The sequence below is a fragment of the Anolis carolinensis genome, chromosome 6, assembly GCF_035594765.1.
Source record: "Anolis carolinensis isolate JA03-04 chromosome 6, rAnoCar3.1.pri, whole genome shotgun sequence".
Classification (NCBI taxonomy): domain Eukaryota; kingdom Metazoa; phylum Chordata; class Lepidosauria; order Squamata; family Dactyloidae; genus Anolis; species Anolis carolinensis.
In genome coordinates this window covers 41111997-41134130 of record NC_085846.1, presented here as the reverse complement: position 1 = coordinate 41134130, position 22134 = coordinate 41111997, and the positions used below count along the sequence as shown (strand labels likewise).

Sequence of the window (22134 nt, the reverse complement as noted above, 5' to 3'; positions counted from 1 at the left end):
CCCCATTCTTCATTAGGCATGAAGTGGTCATTCACAGAGACCATCGCAGTAAAAACATGAGTCTTGAGTGTGTTGTGTATGGGACAACGTATGAATTTGGCCATTGTATGGCATGTAGTTCCTTGAAAATGCAGAAACCTGGGAGCTCCCCGGCATGGCGCATTCAAGCAACACAATTCCAGCAGATGCCATATGGCTTTTGTGAATATCACTAGGCTCAAAGGCTACGCATTTTGCCTGAATGGCTTTCCACAAAAGGTCTACAATATAAAAGCATTGTGAATGCAGTCCTTTAATTAGAAATCTTATTTCCAGCCAGTCCATATTCCTCTGGTTTATTCAATATGAATACATTAGGATATAATTCTCAAAGAAAATATGACAAAGTTTGTTATGGATCAGTACTATTTGTGTAGTTGTTCAGCAACATTTGTTCTCCTGTCTTTCAATATGTGCAAATCAGACTGAGTTCTGTATAGCTAGTTTTGTATCATTGTTCCAAGGTTAAAGCAAAGCAAACAAACATAGCCATTACACACAACTTTCTTTTGTATCATACCACTGTATTCAGAACTGTGCACTGAGATATAGTAACAGGCTGTGGTTTAGTGCTGCTTTTTTAATAGGTACTGAAGATGTAAGGCAGGACAGTGGATTCAGCACCATGGAAAGCTCCATGTAAGCAGGACTGGTGGTAGAAGGCTTCCCTCTTGTTAGCTTCTTCGGTTCATTCCACCACTTCGAAGTCCCATGCCTTATAACTGTAAATTCTTAAAGGGCCACTCTTATCTACAACTAAAATAACTATTTCTGAGACCTCACATATGGAGGATTCCCATGGGCAAATTCAGTGAAGCAGAATTCTTGACTCTCCAGAACAAAATAATGCTTGGAAGAATATGTCCTTGGGGATCCTGGCTAAAGTTTTATATCAGGAAACTGTGTCAGTATATACCATAGTAGTCCCAACTGTGGCCAGCTCCTCTTCCAGAAGTTAAGGTTTACTGCATCCACTTTGCAGTGGGAACAATCAACAAGTAACAGCTTGCTGAATTGTTCAAAAAATAAGGCGAAAAATAAAATGACCTGAAATGTTCAAGCATACACATTGGAAACCTCCTACAATAACCAACACGTCAAACAGATGATTTTATGGACATATAAAGCAAAGTACAAGAGCTTTAACATTAAAGGTTAATTAACAACAAAGTAGATTTTCTTAGATATAGACAGATATAATCATATAGGACACAATTTGAGGGGAATTTATGCATGATATTTGAAAGGAAAAGAGCAGCTCATGAAAAAAAATTGGATTATAACACCCCTGCTGACTCCCCAAACAGTAACTTTACTAAACCCAAGACAAGGCCCATATATTTTACCATGTCAGAAGGAACTATTTAATTTTAAAGACATCATAGTTTGAACAAAAAGTTTGATTTATCAGCATATTTATAATGAGTTCAAAAATGAATGTGTTTTCATATGATGTGATCCATATTCAAGTTACAGATGTTTCTTTCAAACTGGCAATGTCATCTTAAGGGAGTGGATATAATGTGTGGGAAATTTCAGACATGTTTCATTAATTCCTGGGACTTGTAATATGAAAGGAAATGTTCAGACAGCTTGTCTATTTTATACAGAAGCACAATTGGTAGTTGAGTGGTCTAAGTGAAATTTGATTGCTTCATCTTTGTTGCATAGCAGGATATCATGCAGTGGAAAATGTGTTTTCAGTATTACTGTAATCTGAAGGAACCATGCTGGCTCACTTAGCACACAACTATTATGAGAGGACTTCCTTGCAGGAGAATAAGGTGCTATTTTTACATTAGCCTGATAAAGGCCTTGTCTTAAAATGGACTTTTACCAGCGTGTCATTGTTAAATGAATCTGTTATAATCATAAATATTGAATGTAGGTGAATAAATTTAGACTTCAATCCAGTCAAGGAGGAAGTTCTTTTTCCCAGTGGGAAAGATGAACTGAAATTTTGGTTTTAATATACAGTATATGTATTTTATTTGTATGTCTGTTCATGCGGCATTGAATTGTTACCTACTTGTAAGCCACTCTGAGTCCCCTTCGGAGTGAAAAGGGGCGGTATAAATAAACAAACAAACATTATGAAGCCAGGTGACTTCTCTGACCAAGATGCTTCTACCCAAATTTAGCTGGACACTAGTCATACCCTTTCCTAGAAAGCACAAACCTGGCCACAGTAGGGCATGCATTAATTATATTCTAATTAGATTACTATAATGCATACTGTGTGAGCCGCTCTTTAAAAAAAGGGTTGGAAGCTAGATTTAAGAAAAAGGTGGGAGCTAGACTGTTGTTGTATGTACACAGTAAAGATCATGTATCACTGGTTTTGTACCAACCACGCTAGATTCCAATTTACTTCCAAGCTCACAATGCCCTACATGACTTGGGGGCAGAATATCTAAAGACTACCTCCATTCATATGAGTCTGCCAGAATTTTAAATTCTCAACTGAAATTCTGCTGGACATTCCACCACTTCAGCAGACTAAGTTGTTGAATAAACATGATAGGGATTCTCTGTAGCAGCATCCTAGATGTGGAACTTCCTCACAAGACTGGTTAGGCTAGTTCTGTTCTGATTTTCCAACAGGCAACTAGCACTATGGCTGTGATCTTGGATTAGGAGATGTAACTATGAGATATATTTATGAGAATCACCCATTCAACCTTACTCCCATAGAGAATTCCAAACTCTCCAAGAGGCAAAAAAGAAAGCTGAAGAGACATGAGTTCTGTTTACACCATTGTAATTTGGGATGCCAGCCAATATTGTTTCTTATCTTTAAAAAGTGGTGTTTTACCAGACAGTTTTGTTTATGTGTGTTTTTCAGAACTTAAAAAATATACTTGTTTCTGTTCATTTTAAAATCTTTTTTTGTCTATTATACATTGCTGAAAAGTTCTGGCATTTACCTAATATTGCATTGATTGCATATCCTCTTATATAGACTGGCCGGTCTTTGTGTTCTGTAAGATTATTTGGTTGTGGTGCAAGGTGGGAGAGCTTTCTCCACAGCAGTCATCATAACATGGAACAATCTCTTCTCAAAATCAGCTGGGCTCCTAGTATGGTATGTTCTTTCCTTAGCAGTCAAGTCTGTTATATCTAGCCATTTTAATTAAAGATCTTGATATTTTATCACTGTTTTATTTTTTTGGAATGGGATTTTATTGGATTTTGTGTTTTTACAAATTGTAATAGTGTTCTGGGATTTTTGGAAATTAAAAAGAATACACTATGGAAAATGCTTAATCAATTAAGTGCTATATGTTTAAACCCATTCATGTTTGTGATTGTATAGTATCCCAAAGAGGGGAGTGTGGAGGCAAGTCTGTACAGTAAAGTTTTGATTTACATCCAGGCACAGTTAGTGGAACTAAACAGATTGGCACAAGCTGAGAGTATACCCAGTATAACAATGATATTCTCTTACAATAGGCTACTGCACAGATTGCAAGCTAAATTCTATAACACAAATTATGCAAAGACATACTTTCTTATTTTGGATTTGCTTTACATAATTTATTCTGTTTTTGCCTTAAAGGGGAAATAGACAAGAAACTAGAGTATTAGATTACCCCCTCCTTCCCACTATTACCTCACCAGCTTTTGCCCACATTCCATCTTCATCACTTCATAAATTTGATTGTTAGGGTGCTAGACTTTCCAACTGATTTCATGTACATAGAGAAATTCACATTGGACAGCTTGTTAAATCTCAGCCATGCAGAAGGAGCAGCCCCTAGCTAATGCAAAAGCTGTGTTATTCTAGTGCTTTTTACAGTTATTTGGAGGTCCTAACAAGGGGTGGCATAACATCTGGAGCATGTTCAACCAATTTTACTTGTCACTTCTGCTTGGCGTGGCTGATAATTCCTGTCACCCCAGAAATCTTCCAGCCCACGTCATCACAGCCAAAGTAATTCTGGCTTATTTTAACATCTATTTAACTTTTCCCTTTGTCTATACTAAATCACTGGTTCCCAAACCTTGGTCATCCAGATATTTTAGACATTAATTCCCAGAATCCCTGGCTGTTGGTCAAGTTGGCTAGGGCTTCTGTGAGTTGAAGTCTAAACACATGGAGGGCTAAAGTTTGGGAACCACTGAATGTGATAGTACTGTGTGACATTTGCAGAAGACAGGAATATGCTAATCAGGTTAATAGCGACATTAGAACATGAGAACCAAAAATGGCAACAAAATAGCTGTTTGTTTTTGTCAGCCATCCAAAGAAGTCATTTAGACCATTCTGGATTGTTATCAAAAGGATGATCGGTCAACCAGATGACAAGAATTTGCCACAATAGTTGGGATCTACATTGGTCAACCTGCACAGACCTTCAAGGCATTCACTGCAATACTGGCAAATCTGGGCTCAATTTATAGAGAATATCATGTGGCTTTTATACTTCAGCTGTGCTTCATTGATGACAGGGTGAGCTTTTTTGATAGCCCAGCATCTCAGTCTCTTGCCTTGAAATATCTGGTGCCATTTTTCCATGAAGGGGGCATTGGGAGAGGGAATTTGCAAAGGGAATATCAATGGTTCAGTTAATGAAATTGCTCTATGCTCTTCACAGGTTAAAAGCCCAGACACAAAATTGATGACCTAACTTCATTTTCTTTCCCACTCACTTCTTGAATTTCCTGATGCTTCTGCTATAGCTCTAACCTAGCCACATAAGTACTTTTGGAACTGTTCCAGAGCCCCAGTCATCTTAATCTGGTCTTTTATTGCACCAGCAAGACATCCCTCATAAGGAATAATCCTGAAAGAGGAACAGGCAAAGGTTTCACGAAGACAGAGATAAAATTATGCCTCCCTCCTCCTGATTCCATACTTGTCCCTCTGCCCTATTACTCGTGTCTCAGACAATTTTAGACAATGTGTCATTTTAAAATGTTAATTTATATACAGAAAGCAAACTACAATTTGAAACAACAATATAGAAAGTCTGTGTCTTCTGTACCTCCACTTGTTCCTGGAATATCATATTTCCAAACAGCCAGTTCAGGATATACACCAGGATTTTTATTCTAGCTTTAAGAATAACTAACACTTCCTATTATCTCAATACTCAAGCATTCATGTTGAAAGTACTGTACAGGCCCACCTTAACTAACAAAACCTCTGGCAAAAAAACCTCCTTTTAACAAAACGATTTCTGCCATCCAGTCCCTCATCGTTTCCTCCTTCCATTCCAGGCACTAGCAAACTTCAACTCTCCAGGTGTTCTGGATTTCAACACCTTTGAAAATTGTTTCTAATTTTTCTGGCAAATTAGAAAATTGTTTCTAATTTCTCTGGCAAATTAGAAAATTGTTTCTAATTTCTCCGAGCTCATTTTCTGCTATAGCCTTATGAAGTAGGGTTTTGGAGATGATCAGTCTTAAATGGAGATAGTTTAGTAAGATCGAAGGTTTTAACATTTTTAATGCTTTTATTACCGCAAGAGCAGCTATTTCTGATGTTTCTATATGCTTTCAGTAATTGCAATGGTTCTATTCAAGTTATGTTAATTTGACCTATATACTATCTTTATGTATTGTTTTAACTGTTACTTGCTATAAGCCACCCTGAGTCCCTTCCAGGAGAGAGAGTGGGATATAAATAAAACATTATTATTATTATTATTATTATTATTATTATTATTATTATTATTATTATTATTATTATCCCTACATATGTTGGTTATTCATTAGAAATCCCTGTTGGTGATTTCCCCCTTTTCCAGTTCTTGTGCATGTCTCTTTTAAATCTTGGCTCATTTAAAAGTTCTTTGGACATCCATTCTGGTTTCTTTACACTTCACTTATTTTTTCTGCTTGCTGGCACTGTTTGCAATTGTGCCTACAGTATCTTACTTTTAAGAAACTCCCATTCATCATTAATTCCCTTCTTTTTTAGTATATCTGTCCAGAAATACTGTCCATGCTCAGTATTTCTTTACATTTCCTGGTCAGCTCTCCTAAAGTCTAGAATGTGTATTTGACTTCTTCTCTTAGTTTCCCCCTTCCTTTGTATCACAAACTCTAGGAACACATGGTCACTCCCACCTAAGGATCCCATCACTTCCCCTCCTTTAACCAGGTCTTCAGTATTGGTTAGGATCAGATCTAGAATAACTGATCCCCTTGTTGCCTCTTCTACCTTCTGCAAGGCAAGTGAGGAATCTGTTTGACTTTTACTCTTGGTAAAGTTTGTTTTCAAAGAAATAGTAGAGTAGCTGAAATCCCACATTATTACTATATCTCTTCTTCATGTTTGATCTTCTGGTCAAGGAAGGCTTCACCCAGTTCTTCAGTCTGACTTGGGGGTCTGTAGTAGGCCCCCACAACTACATATTTTTTGTCATTGTACCTTAATTCTTATCCAGATGTTCTCAACCTGGTTTCCAGGATTGAAGTCTTGCATTTCTTCACAACTGTAAATATTTTTGACATATAAAGCTACTTTACCCCCTCTCCTATTTGGTCTATTTCTCTGAAATAGGTTATAACCCTCCATTGCTACATTCCAATTATAGGACTCATTCCACCAAGTTTCAGTTACGCCTATTACATTGTAACTGTTTTTTTGTGCTAAGAGTTCCAACCCGTCTTGTTTATTTCCCATTCTCTGGGCATTCATGTAAAGACATTTAAACCCATGGGACAGTCCCCTTAGCTGTTTATTTTATTGTCCTTTTGCTCATTGGAACTTGTGTTTGTCCAACTCTCTCTTTAGCCTTTTGGCTATTCACTCCGGGCCTTTATAAACTACTGTTTCCAAGGATATTGTCTTTGTTTTCACAACAATAATGAGGGCATTTCTCAACTGTGAGGGTCATGAATTAGTAGTGTTTCCAGAAGTAGAAGTGTGATTAAATTATCACTTAAAGGGAAAAGACCAACAAAGAACAATAACCATTAGATAAAGAGTGGTAAGTTTGTATTTTGAAGCGTTCTTTTTGTTTCTGCATGTGTGTGTGTGTTCTGTTTTTGTCTTTCTGTTTTATTGTTTTGAATTGTTGTTTAGTCATAGTTTAGTAGCTGTGGAACAAATGTGGCTGTGAAGTTTGGTAGTTTTACATTTCTAAAAATGTGTTTTATTTAGTTTTTTTCCTTGAATAAAGATTACTTAAAATCATACTCAAAGCAGGATTATACTCAGAGGAAGGAAACATGAAAATGGGAGGAAGGAACACCAACAATTTAAGATATACAGAGAACACCATACTCTCAACAGAAAATAATAAAGACTTAGAATGATGACTGAAGAAAGTCAAGGAAGAAAATACAAACAAAAATAGACCACTGATTATTTAACATAATTTTAAAGTAGAAGTGAATATACTGAAATGGTCCAATATTTTCCATATCTTGGTTTAGTCACCACTCAGAATAGAGATTGCTATCAAATAATCAAAAGAAGGCTAGGGCATGGAAGGACAGCAATGAAGGAACTAGACTTGATCTTGAATACTAAGGTTTGGGCGATCCATGCCAACATATTTCCAATTTCTATGTCTGGTTGTGAAAGCTAGACAGTGAGAAAAACTGGTAGAAAGAAAACCAATTCATTTGAAATGTGGCTTTGAAAGAGCGTTATGGATACCATGGACTGCTAAAAAGACGAATAAATGAGCCCCAGGGAAATCAAGTCTGAACTCTCTCAAGAAGCCAAGATGATTAAACAAAGACTCTCATCCTTTGGACATATCATAATAAGGCATGATCTGCTATAAAAGACAATCATGGCACTATAGAAAGTGATAGCAAAAGTGATAGCATGGCCCCAAATCTCCGAGAACTGAACAGAGCTGTTGGTGCTAAGATGACTTGGAGGTCTCCCATTCATAGGGTTGCCATAAGTTGAAACTGGGCAATTAACAACAACCAATGAACTTGGAATGGAAAGATGAGATTTTGAATTTTTTTTAAAAATCTTTATTACCTTTACTACTAATGTTCACTATCAGAACTGCTGTCTATAGAAACTGGCTTCCATCTATAGCTTGGAGAGGCAACTTTTCAGAAATGAAGAAAGGATGCAGAAATCAACTGATTTAACTTTTTCCTGTTCAATTTTTTCTAAAATTGGGCTTCTTCATGAGTAAATCCCCCCCACCCCAATTTGCACTTTAATTGATAAAATTGTTCTCCACATGTCAAAGCTCATGTGGTACACACCCACCATGAAGCCATTACAGATTAGATCAGAGTTTCTCAAACTGTGCTCCTCCAGATGTTTTTGACTTCAGCTCCCACAATTCCTAACAGCTGGCAAACTGGCTGAGATTTCTGGGAGCTGAAGTCCAAAACAACTGTAGGAACACAGTTTGGGAAATACTGGATTACAGGGTTACTAGAAAAAGTGGTATAAAACCAAATTCATCACCAACATGGAAACACTGAATATCAAATCAGCTTTTTCAGGTTTCAGCATCAAAATCTGGAGCTGGATAGAATTTCTTTTTAGTTTCTGTTTCTTTAACAGTTTAAATCTCAAGATTTCCCATCTTGAACGTGAAGCAATTTAGTTAAATTGTAGTATTCTTTAAAAAAATTAATTTGCACTTTTTCTCCTATGGAGAAAATGACATTTCCCTAAGCTACATGACCAGCTAAATGTCCAACTAGAATGGCCATTGGCCAGTTACAATTTAAAATCACCATCTAAACTTGATTCATGATTCTGAGGTAAGGTTTGAGAAGACATCTTCTGTAAAACCACAGGGCGAAAATCCAAGCCACTGACTAGACGTTGATTATATGCCATTTGGCATTACATAACCTAGACATTCCTTGAGCCAGCTTGCCAGGTTGTATGTATGTTCATCCAAGAACAACACTAGCTCAATATTCCAGGGTTAGATTTGGGGTCCATTAATTCTAGAATTTGTAAATGTTGTAAATTTCATTCTTATAGATAAGAATGGAAAAGTGTTTTCTCCTCACTACAAGGAAAGTATTAAAATGCACAATTTTCAAAGACTACTATAGTTTTGAACATATTATGTGAAGGAAAAGGTATGCAAGGTGTTCACTGCACCGAAAATAGCATTTTCTGAGCAGAAAGCAACTTTCTGTTTTGTGTCCAAAAAATCTACATGAATTTTTCATGCAGAGAAAATCCTTAACTTTGATTATTCTAATTTAACCCATCAAAGATTCTTCTCATCAGAGTTTCTTGAGATCTAAGAAACCCAAATTATATTTATTCTTTTTAAAAAACATTTAACATGATTTCCATTTCCACTTAGTCTAGCATCTTGTTTCCCACAATGAGCAACCACATACACTAGATTTTCAGTTAACCACATGTAGTTTCTGGTTGCTTGAGAGTAATATTAAACCTAGCTAATACTATATCCCATAATATACATACAATAAACTCTGTATTGACTTGATATTAATACTTAAATACAGTAATTAAAAGCAAATAAAGACAAGCATACCACAGTTTTATTTTTTTATAAAACAGCTTTATGAATGCAGTATTATTTTCTTCAATTTTTGTGGACTGCTTGTGTTCCAGTTCACTAAGAGTCTACTATGTTTATGGGAAGCTCCCAAGCAGAACATGAGGCCAATAGCCCCCTCCTGTTCACATATTCATGACGCAATGCTACTCCTAATCCAAGACAGGTCCTAGTCATCTTGATTAGTGTAATGACTACTTCAGTCCTCTTCCCCTTTAGTTACAGTAATTAGTCTAATTCCCTTTTAAAGATGTTTCAATTAGTAGCAAGAACGACAACTTCTGGCAGCAAACTCCACATCCTAGATCTACCACTTTTCTTCAAAGGATGATCCTGTGTTCCAGTGTGATCAGAGACAGAGAAAATAATCTGTCCATCTTGAAATCACATATACATTTGCTTGGGCATATGGCCTCTCCCAGCAGGAAAATAACAGGAGGCGTGGCCAATGAGGAAGCCACGCTCCCTGTCATTCTCCCCAATGGGAGGACAGAGAAAAAAAGAGATCTATATCCATCCAGGAAACTATTTTCCTAGATGAAAATGGATTGGATGATCCTTGTGGTCTTCTCCAACTATAATTATAGGGTTCCAAGAAGAAAACTTCAATCCAAATATAGAATATATCTAGAATAACCTATTTTCAAAGGGAATGTGGAATAATGAAGCCGCAGTAAGCAGATCCATTTCATTTGAACACTTATGTCTAAATCTTAGATATAGTCCATAAGTCAAATTAAGGCTTGTGTGATATGGATAATGAATGGTCAAGCTCTAGGTGAGGATGTAGGTCATGGATTTTACATTGTCTCAGTCTTGGAAATCTACTTGCTCCTCAAGAGGAAGAAAGTATGAATGAGGGTGGAAAGAATGTACGTACACTGGAACAGTATGATTTTTAAAAGATGTGTTGGCAAAAAAGATAACCTTGTTAACATATTGTACCCAAAAAATCTACAGAGGATTGTTGACCTTAGGCTTAACATAATTGTTCAAATAACAAGGATTTCCCGTTTGGAAAGAGAACATCCTAAAAACACAATCAGTTTGCATTGGCCTGAAGGAAAAAGGAAAGGAAAACTTTTGTCAAGATAGCTGCAAAGACTAATCAAACCAGTCAACAGTGGAGACTGGCTGGCAGCTTAACCTTGGACAAACATTTACAGTACAATACACATAAATATTGGTATTTGTAGTACTTCAACTTTACCACAAGAGAACTAAAATCATCAAAGTCTGGGTGTTGGTGTTGGAATGCACATTAATATATTTGATCTGAATTCAGCAGCTTATGTGGTGGCTTTATTGTGTTATGTTTCTAAGATTGTATTGGTATTCCAACCTGCAGATGTTGTTCCGCAGAGTTTTCTTGGCAATAATTATTCAGAGGATGATTTTGCCATTGCCTTCTTTTTAGGTTGGTAGAATTTTACTTGCCCAAAATCACCAATGGATTTCTCGGCAGATTTCTCATCCAATAACCAGACCATTACACCACATTGACACTCCATTTAGAATATAGTATATTTAGAATATACTTTATGTTATATAAAACAGTATCCTAAAAGCAGAAAGTGAGGTGAAATCTTCTGAACAGCAAAACAAACACCACAGCAGTGTTAACCCTTCCCTATGGTATCCAAAGCTTTTATATAACACCACAGGGGTACATGAAGAGTGCTGGAAACTTCAACTGGTCCAAAGCGCCGTAGCCAGATTGCTCACTGGGGCTGCCTACAGGAAGCAGACAACCCCCCTGCTGCAGCGGCTCCATTGGCTGCCAGTCTGTTTCCAGGCACAATTCCAAGTGCTGCTTATGACCTTTAAAGCCCTAGACAGTTCAGGTCCAGGCTATTTGGTTGACCGCATACCCTTGTACGAACCTGCCCAGGCCCTGAGATCTTCAGGAGAGGCCCTTCTCTCAGTTCCACCTCCATCTCAAGCTCAATTGGTGGGAACCTTCCTTCTCAGTGGCTGCCATTCAACTCTGGAACTCCCTGCTCAGGGAAACCAGAATGGTCCCCTCCCTGGTGTCCTTTAGTGGCAGACTAAAACATTTTCATTCAGACAGGCTTTTGAAGATGAAGGTGTTTAAGATCAGTTTGGAGGGTAATGTGGATGGGATTGGGGGGGGGGTGAGTTTAAAATGTCATTTTAGTAGATAGTATATCTACTGTATTTTAATTTTGTTTTTACCACACTGCTACTATTTAATTGCTTTTTAACTTTTGTATGGTACCTTTTAAACTTGCCTAGTGTGGAGTGTTAGCTGCCTTGAATCCCCACCAGGAGAAAGGTAGAGTATAAATAAAGATAAAGATAATAAAGATGATAATAATAATAATAATAATAATAATCCTTCCCTATGCTATCCAAAGCTTATATATAAAATACCACAGGAGTAATAACCCTTCCTATGCTATCCAAATCATACACATAAACACACATACATGCGCGCGCACACACACACACAAAGCTATATATATATATATATACACACACACACACACACACACACACACATATATATATATATATCCCTTCCTGATGCTATCCAAAGCTTATATATAAAATACCACAGGAGTAATAACCCTTCCTATGCTATCCAAATCATACACATAAACACACATACATATACATGTACATGCGCGCGCACACACACACACAAAGCTATATATATATATATATATACACACACACACACACACACACACATATATATATATATCCCTTCCTGATGCTATCCAAAGCTTATATATAAAATATCACAGAGGCCTTAACTCTTTCCTGTGCTATCCAAATCACACACATACATACACACACACATACATATACATGCCTTCCCTATGTTATCCATACCGTGTGTGTGTGTGTGTATCCCTTCCCTATGCTATCCAAAGCTTATATATAAAACTCCACAGGAGTATTAAGATTTCCCTATGTTATCCAAATAATTCACACAAAAACACATGTATATACACACTTATGTATATAAAGCAGTGGTTCCCAACCTTTGAGCTTCCAGGTGTTTTGGACTTTAGCTCCCACAATTCCTAACAGCTCATAAGCTGGTTGGGATTTCTGGGAGTTGAAGTCCAAAACACCTGGAGGTCCAAAGGTTGGGAACCACTAACATAAAGCATATATATATATATATATACACACAGTAGAGTCTCACTTATCCAACATAAATGGGCCGGCAGAATGTTGGATAAGCGAATATGTTGGATAATAAGGAGACATTAAGGAAAAGCCTATTAAACATCAAATTAGGTTATGATTTTACAAATTAAGCACCAAAACATCATGTTATACAAATCTGACAGAAAAAGTAGTTCAATATGTAGTAATGCTATGTAATAATTACTGTATTTACGAATTTAGCACCAAAATATCACAATGTATTGAAAACATTGACTACAAAAATGCGTTGGATAATCCAGAACGTTGGATAAGCGAGTGTTGGATAAGTGAGACTCTACTGTGTATATATATATATACCTTCCCTATGCTATTCATATATATATATATATATATATATATATATGTATGTATATGCATGTGTGTGTATATAAATAAACCCTTCCCTATGCTACTCAAATCATATATATATACACACACATATATATAACCCTTCCCTATGCGCTCTCTCTCTCTATCTATCTATATATATATATATAAAGTGTGTGTGTGTGTGTATATATATATATAATTTGGATAGCTTAGGGAATAGTATATATGTGTGTATCCCTTTCCTATGCTATCTAAAGCTTATATAGAAAACACCACTGGGGTGTTAATCCTTCCCTATGCTATCCAAATATACCGGTATGTATATGTATATCTGTGTACATATATATATGTGTGTGTGTGTGTGTTTATGTATATGTGGGTAAGTGTGTATGTATGTGTATATATGTGTGTGTGTATCCCTTTCCTATGCTATCCAAAGCTTATATATAAAACATCTCAGGGGTGTTAACCCTTCCCTATGCTATCCAAATATATATGTGTGTGTGTGTGTGTGTGTGTGTATATATATATATCCCTTCCCCAGGCTATCCAAAGCATAGGGTAGGGTTAACACATATATATATATATGTGGCTTAAAAATGTACCTGTTACAACTGACACACAAATTCAACTTAAGAAGAACCCTACAGAACCTATTCTGTCCCTAGCTTGGGGTGTGCCTGTATTTGGGGAGGTGTGGTGGTGCTCCTCCTGGGGTCAGCCATGGGCTGAGGATGGCGAGTTCAGCAGGACCCGCGAGAGACGTCCCTGAGGAAGGCAAGGGAGAGATTACAGAAAAAGGCGGGAAGAGAAGTCCAAAGCACCTGGACAACGGACCCATCTCTGTGGCTGAGGGCAAGCCACTCACCTGCAGCTGGGCGTTGAAGTCGGTGAGGTTGGTGTTGTAAACCCAGCTGGCGAGCGTGTTGTCGAAGAAGACGGTCTCGGCGGTGGCGTTGTATTCCTGGGCGAAGAGCCGGGCGCCCTCCTCGGTGGCCGCGGGGCTGCCCGGGGGCAGGAGGGAGGCGTCCAAGGCGAGCGCCGCCCCGCAGCACAGCAGCAGCAGCGCCAACGCCAACAGCTGCGGCATCTTCGCCGTCCGAAAAGGCGGGCGCAGACTTGGCGCCGGCTTATATAGAGGCGCAGATCTCATAAGCGGCGAGGCCCCCGCCCGCGCGCCCGCCCGCCTCTTTTCCCTTCACAACTGCAGTCACCCGCTGGGAAGGACGGCCCCTCGCCTTGCCAAAGTCCACTCAGGGCCTCGCCGTCACGGAGCGGGCGGGAACTCAAGCGGCGGAGGCAGAAACATTCAGAGACAGAGAGAAGCTGTGAGGGGAAAGGGACAAGGGAGACCCGCCGTCGCTTTGAGAAGGACTGAGAGGAATGGGGAGGGAAAGACTCTCAAAGACTTCATCCCACTGGACGTGTCAAGTGTTTTGGAAGAGTAGATTACCATACAGCTCAGGCACAAGCCCCTAGCCAAGGGGACAGTTTAGGGGTTCAAACAACCCTCGCATTTTTTCAGGTAAAAAAGAAAATTTACTCATGCGTTTTAACTGGTTAATCAAATCCCCAAGCCAAGAGTATAAGAAGCAAAAAATATAGAGTTCCTCCAGAACTACAAGCACTATCTCAACCAAATTTTGATTATTCGCACTTTGTTGTTATTTATTGGTTCAGTCGTTTCTGACTCTTTGTGACCTCGTGGACCAGAGCTCCCTGTCAGCCATCGCCACCCCCAGCTCCTTCAAGGTCAAGCCAGACACCTCAAGGATACATCCATCCATCTTACCCTTGGTTGGCCCCTCTTCCTTTATCCTTCCATTTTCCCCAGCATCATTCTCTTCTCCAAGCTTTCCTGTCTTATTATGTGGCCAAAGTACTTCATCTTTGCCTCTAATATCCTTCCCTCCAGTGAGCAGCCAGGCATTATTTCCTGGACTATGGACTGGTTGGATCTTCTTCTCAGAAGTTTCTCCCAATACCACCGTTCCAAAGCATCTATCTTCCTTCCTTATGGTCCAGCTCTCACATCCATAGGTTACTATAGGGAATACCATTGCTTTAATTATGTGGAAGTCCGTTGCCAGTGTGATGTCTCTACTCTTCACTATTTTGTTGAGGTTGGGCATTGCTCTCCACCTAAGAAGCGAATGTCTTATGGTTTCCTGGCTGCAGTCTGTGTTTGCCGTAATCTTTACACCTAGAAATACAAAGTCTGTCACTGCCTCCACATTTTCTCCTTCTATTTGCCAGTTATCAATCAGTCTGGTTGCCATAATCTTGTTTTCTTGATGTTTAACAGTAACCCAGCTTTTGCACTTTCTTCTTTCACCTTGGTGATAAGGCTCCTCAACTCCTTCTCGCTTTCAGCCATTAAAATAGTGTCACCTGCATATCTAAGGTTGTAACTGTTTCTTCAAGCAATTTTAACTCCAGCCTTGGATTCATCAAGCCCTGCACATTACATGATGTGTTCTGCATACAAGTTGAATAGGTAAGGTGAAAGTATACAACCCTGCCATACTCCTTTTCCAATGTAGAGTCAGTCTGTTGTTCCGTGGTCTGTTTTTTACTGTTCTTACTGTTCTTATTCATACTTATAATTACCTATTTATTTATTTATTTATTTGTTCTATTTATTTGAGCACTTCTATATTGCCTTTCTGCAAGGACTCAAGGAGGTTTACAATAGATAAAACATAACAGTATAAATAACCCATTAAAATAATCATTTTAATATTTTTATTTACATACATTAACAGCTTACAGTGTAAACAAAACACTAAGGCCTGAACAAGCATCTTTTCCTTTACCACAAATTTATGAGACCCCGGGAAACAAATGTCATATCTAAAATTCCTGAACAACAAAGTTGTATTGTTTTGCACTCTCTAAAACATATTTAATAAAAACTGGCCAGTAGAAATAAAAGATCTGTTATTTTTTTCCCCAGAACACCCTCATTTCCATTGATAATTTATCATTTAAGGCTATATTCCATACCTCCCCATACCATGTTTCCAGTGTGAGATTGGTTACTATCTTCCAATTTCCTGCAATTATAAGTTTCGCCAAGAGGGTGTGGGGGCTGCTCTTATTTCTTCTAGCAAAGTGTTCCAAAGTTTTGGAACGTGCTGCACCCGAGAATGTGCTATCTCTAGCCAGTTTTAAATTATGGCCATTCCTAAGCTGAGTCGATAGGAGCATTTCACTACTTGATCTTAATAATCTACCTGGCTTATATGGTAGGACACAATGTCTGAATTATTCTGGATCGAAACCATGTAGGGCAGTGGGTCCCCATGTGTTTTGGTCTACAACTCCCAGAAATCCCAGCCAGTTTGCCAGTTGTTAGGATTTCTGGGAGTTGAAGGCCAAAACATCTGGGGACCCACAGGTTGAGAACCACTGATGTAGGCCTTTATAGGTTAAAAACAGCACCCTAAATTGGGCCCGGAAGGCCATTGGGAGCCAGTGGAGTTGTCTCAGCAGGGGTGTGGAATGAGCAGTCTGGCTGCCCTGTGCTGAACCAATTGTGGTTTCTGGACTCTTTTCAAGGACAGTCCCACATAGAGCATGTTGCAGTAGTCCAAATGGGATGTAAACAGTGCATGTACTACCGTGGTCAAGTCTCATTTCTCCAGAAATGGGTTCAGCTGGTGCACATGTTTTAATTGTGCAAAGGTAGTCCTGGTCACCGCCACCACCTGGACTTCCAGGTTTAAGTCAGAGTCGAGAACCACCCCCAAACTGCAAATCTGAGATTTCAGGCGGAGTGTAACCCCATCCAGCTCAAGTTGTAACCCTATCTCTGGATCGATCTTGCATGAGACCTGCAGTACTTCCATTTTGTCTGGATTAAGCTTCAATTTGTTTGCCCTCATCCAGTACCTTACTGCCCTCAGACAATGGTTCAGGTGCAGAACTGCTTCCATGGCATTGGATGGAAAGGAGTAGTATAGTGGGGCATCATCTGCATACCTACCTTTCTACCAATTTACATTGCAATAATGTTACATTGCAGTAACTGACATAGTAGAAGTGACCATAGTGGAAGTTGCCAAAATGTGGTAGCTGGCAGGCAAAGCCTTAGGCATGGGAGGGGGAGTTTGACTTGGATTGCAGGTGAAAAACAAGGAAACTATGGAAATTGAGGTGTCTACCACTAGTTCATCTAATCCAAGCCCTGTCGAGGAAACAATGGAACGGGAACAAAGAGTAGAAACTGTGTCATTAGACTTTATATAAACAAGACTGTTTCTGATGACCAAGTGAAAGCTCAGTTAGGGCAAAATCCACAAACTCCATTGCCAGGATATGTATTTTCTGTGGATAAGAAGAAGCATTTAAGATTTCAACCCAAATGGTTCAGTGGATTTCACTGGTTAGCCTACTCATTTCATGTACAAGATGCATTCTGTAAGTAATGTGGGGTGTTTAGAGGAGAAGTTGGGGATAAAGGTGATCACATAAGCTTGGTACATTGGTTGCTAAACCATTGGCGCAATGGAAAAATGCAATAGAAGAACTTAAAAAAAGAGTACCATCAGCACAACTTGTGCTTGGCTGAAAACTTCTTGCTAATTCACAATGGAAAATGTCCTGATGTAACCCAGCATCATGATAAAGGAAATAAGAAGAGAGCAGAAGAAAACAGAAATAAACTACTGCCAATTGTTGAAACTATTGTCCTTTGTGGCCGACAAGAGGGAGCAATGATTCAGGACCTGTGAAGAATCTTTGAGTAATGATGGTAATTTCAGGCCTTGCTGAGATCTCATGCCAGATCAGGAGACACTGGCCTGAAAAGACATCTCAGAAGGAAAAAAAGTTTCAACCCCTCCCATTTTTTCTGGGTATGGGCCTGAGTTCAGGCATACTAGATGGCCCTTGGGATCAACCAAAGGGGGAGTAGAAGGGAAGGAGGCATCTGGGGGAGGTAACACATGGCACATACAACACAAGGAAGGAAGGAAGGAAGGAAGGAAGGAAGGAAGGAAGGAAGGAAGGAAGGAAGGAAGGAAGGAAGGAAGGAAGGAAGGAAGGAGAGAAGGCTCCAGAAAGTGCATGAAACAGAAAAGAACACAACATACTGCCGATCTTCCCTTCTCAGTGAGCAAAAGATAATGATGGAACTTTTTCCTCAAAGGAGCATTTCGGCTCCTCCCACAAATTGCCTAATTGTTTGATTTTCATGCTGAGAATGACAAATACATGACAGAACTGACTATTTTCCCATCTCTATCTGGATAATTTGCAAAAAAAGTCACTTGCCACCAGCTTAGAAACTGTCTGAAAAGATAACTCTTTGCAAGATATCTCTACCCTACGCTTGAAACCTACGTCATGTGATGAACACAGTAGGTTGCCATTTCTTAAGTGGGCGGCTCAGTAGTATTTAATGAAGTGGTTGGAATGGGTCTCTGTCTCTCTCCATGTCAAAGAGCTCTTGAGGGACAATTGCCGCCTTCCTGGCTCCTCCACATTTCCTCAGGCGCCTGATCTTTTCCCTCCTCAGCTGAGGTGTTCACAAATAACCCATGCCATTTCCTCACATGTCATTCACACTGCCTGTATTGGCACACAACAAAACAGGCATTTAGACAACAAGAGGAAGCCACAGACAAAAAGGAAAGCTCAATTAAAGAGTCCCGAATTTCAAAAAGAACATGTGCAACAGCCTCCCTCACAAAAAATAATGCATCAGAGCATTCTAGGCACTACAATTTCAAAGAGATATTGACAAACCGCACTGCTGTAAACGGAGATGAAATTGAGGAAGTGATTGAATATGTATATCTTGGACAAGTACAGTCAAATAACTTGGCAAATGGTGAATGGGCAAGAAGACAAGGCGGCTTTTAATCAAAACTTTAGGATACTTTGTGCTTTCCTGCATGGCAGGGGGGTTAGACTAGATGGCTTATGCGATCTCTTCCAGCTCTATTTTCTATGATTCTATGAAACTGGACAGTGCTAACAGATGATAAGCTGCCAATTACGATGGGCAGATATCTTCACTACAGTTTTACTAGCAATGTTATACGCATCTGAAACATGGGCGACAATAAAGTTAGAGTGGGACAAATTGGCAGCTCAGAGAGTAATGGAAAGAAGGATGTGTGGTGTGACAATAAGAGATAAAGTCAGCAATAAAGAGCTGTGTCACAGGGCCAGGGTATGTGACGTGGTCAATGAGATAATATAATAATAATAATAATTTTTATATCCCGCTCCCATCTCCTCAGAGGGGACTCGGGGCAGCTCACATGAGGACAAGCCCAGTTCCAAAATACAATAATATACAGCATAATTAAACCAATGTAAAACAGGTAAAATAGTATAATTATACAAACCAGCATAAAATATCAACATAAAACATTAGAACTTTAGAGTCTGAACAAAATATACAAACTGTAAGATAAAATTCAGCAGACTCTACAAAAGGGAATTAAGGATCTCATTACAGAGTTCAATCAATAAGAGTGGGGTGTGATAAAGTGCAGTAGTTGTGGCCACTAATAACTAAACGGGACTATTTATTCGAATGCACATCGAAATAACCATGTTTTAAGGTCCTTTCTAAAGATGGACAGTGAGAATTAAGGGCTCCAGCTGCTGATAAAGTTGGACAGCTCCTTGTCTGCATCTAAAGAGAATAGAGTTCTGTGATTTGGTGCACACACATTTTTTGGGGGGTGAACAAAAAGTAACCCTCCAAATGTTTCTCAATTTATTCCATCTGCACTAGCTAGGATAGCCAATAGTAAGAAATGCTTACTATGGAACCATGAAACAATACTATCTTAAATCAAATGAACAATTTGTCAACTGAGATGTCTCATACTAAGTAACCTAGATTTACACTGATTGATAATGTTGTCTGGCATACTGTTCAGCAGTTATGTTAGCATACTTGCTAATGATTCATGTTTACTGTTAATGAAGGCCTAAATATGATTCCAAAGCCTACTTCATAAGCCAACAGACATCAGATGGCAACACCCTTTACTTTTGAAGGAAAAGGGGAGTTCTAGAAAAATGAGATCTATTGGTCCTATTTGTGCATCTAATGGAAATTCACATTTGGGTTTTTCTCCTCATGCATTAACAGTTTTATCTATTTTTATTTTCTTCAAATTATCAAGATCTTTGACACTTAATACAATTTCTGTCATTTTAACTTTCATGTATGTATTTATTCTATAATTTTGATTCCCCCCCCCCCCCCAATTGTATAGCCTACGGTCATTAGTGAAATGCCAAACACAACTAGGGAAAATGGTTTAGATCATGTCTTTCTTTCTGTACAAAAGTAGCCAACAAGATAGTATACTTGCTGTTCTTTACTTCTGTGGATGGACATTTGCTAATATTTGATCATCCTTCCCCTTTGAAGTAACTTTTTAACCATTCTAGATCTTTCAGAGTACAGCATATAGCACTGAACTTCCAAAACTTTATTAGTAACATGTAGTTTAATTCAGTCTAGGTTGCTGTAAGTCTTTCATGGGCTATATGGCCATGTTCCAGAAGCATTCTCTCCTGATGTTTCGCCCACATCTGTGGCAGGCATCCTCAGAGGTTGTGAGGTATGTTGGAAACTAGGCAAGGGAGATTTATATATCTGTGTAAGGTCCAGAATGGGAGAAAGAACTCTTGTCTGTTGGAGGCAGGTGTGGACGTTGTAATTAGTCACCTTGATTAGCATTTGATGGCCATGTGACTTCAAGGTCTGGCTTCTTCCTGTCTGGGAGAATCCTTTGTTTGGAGGTGTTCACTGTCCTTGATTGTTTCATGTATGGAATTTCTCTGTTTGTAGAATATTTTTCTTTATTTACTTTTCTGATTTTAGAGTTTTTTTAATACTGGTAGCCAAATTTTGTTCATTTTCATGGTTTCCTCCTTTCTGTTGAAATTGTCCACATGCTTGTGAATTTCAATGGCTTCTTTGTGTAGTCTGATGTAGTAGTTGTTAGAGTGCTCCAGCATTTCTGTGTTCTCAAATAATATTCAGTCTGTTTGCAAGCATACTCTGGAGCTTGAAGCTTGCACTATTCATAGAGCATTGCCATCACAGAGAGCCACGGGAGCTTGACATTTGCCTGTTACACTTTCCTTCAAGAAAGTCTTACAATTTAATATATTTTCTAACCACAAAAATCTAATACTTCCTTCAAGCAGATACATTTCTTGATTTATTCAAGGCTTTTTCTTGTATACCGACTTTCTCTTTTTATTAGCCTATTACCTTTATTGCTTTTAAAATCACACTTGAAATTCCTCAGATAACTTCAGACCCAGCTATTTTTCCACCTTTACTCACTGGTTGACTTCCAAAGCTTCTCCTCACCACTCCTTTATATCATTTGTTACCTGTTGCTCTCTTTTAGTTTGTCATCAGTTCTCTTCTTCTCCAAAGCATTCTGAAGAGCTCATTGGGAAGGTGGCTGAGGAGCCAAGGGATGTTGCCAACCTCCCTCTCTATGACTAGTAAAGGTATCCCAAATCAGCAGCTGAAAATACCATACCATCTAATTAAGACACTAGTAACAGAATGTTTAGGAAGGAAGGGGAGAGATCACAAATTCTGATAATTCCAGGTTCCTCTCTTCCTCTAATACAGTGGTTATCAACCTGTGGGTTCCCTGTGTTTTAGCCTTCAACTCCAAGAAATCCCAACAGCTGGCAAACTGGATGGGATTTCTGGGAGTTGTAGGCCACAGGTTGAGAACTACTTCTCTAATACAACCTTTAACTAATTGCATCTCAGTGATGTCAATGAGAAATAAAGCAAACAAATAAAATGATTTAAATTTAGAACCATATTAAAATGTCTCTGTTTGCCTTCAAGTCATCTGTTAATACATGGTAACCTCATTAATTTCATAGGATCCCCTTAGGTAAGTGTCAGGACCTCTGTTGAGAATTCCCTGGTGAAGGATCCAGATAGGCTTACACTGAGACAAATGGTCTGTTAGATAGCCTGAACCTAAACCATATAGGTTTTCGCAGGTCTTCCATCAAGTTATTTAAATTTCTTAGAAAATATTAATTTCAGATCTTATCCTAGTTAGCTCTCTAACATATTCAGTTT

At 38.7% G+C, this 22134-nt stretch overlaps 1 protein-coding gene and 1 long non-coding RNA gene across 3 annotated transcripts in view; one reads left to right on the top strand and one right to left on the bottom strand.

Moving 5' to 3' along the window:
* The window catches only part of ace (angiotensin I converting enzyme), a 56361-nt gene extending 42206 nt beyond the window's left edge, over positions 1-14155 (bottom strand). Inside the window, exon 1 of the mRNA XM_008113133.2 lies at positions 13903-14155. Coding sequence (XP_008111340.2) covers positions 13903-14124 — 222 coding nt within the window. The 5' untranslated portion in view covers positions 14125-14155. The remainder of the gene's footprint in view (positions 1-13902) is intronic.
* The window catches only part of LOC103279201 (uncharacterized), a 100491-nt gene that overhangs the window by 69441 nt on the left and 8916 nt on the right, over positions 1-22134 (top strand). The window lies entirely within an intron of this gene.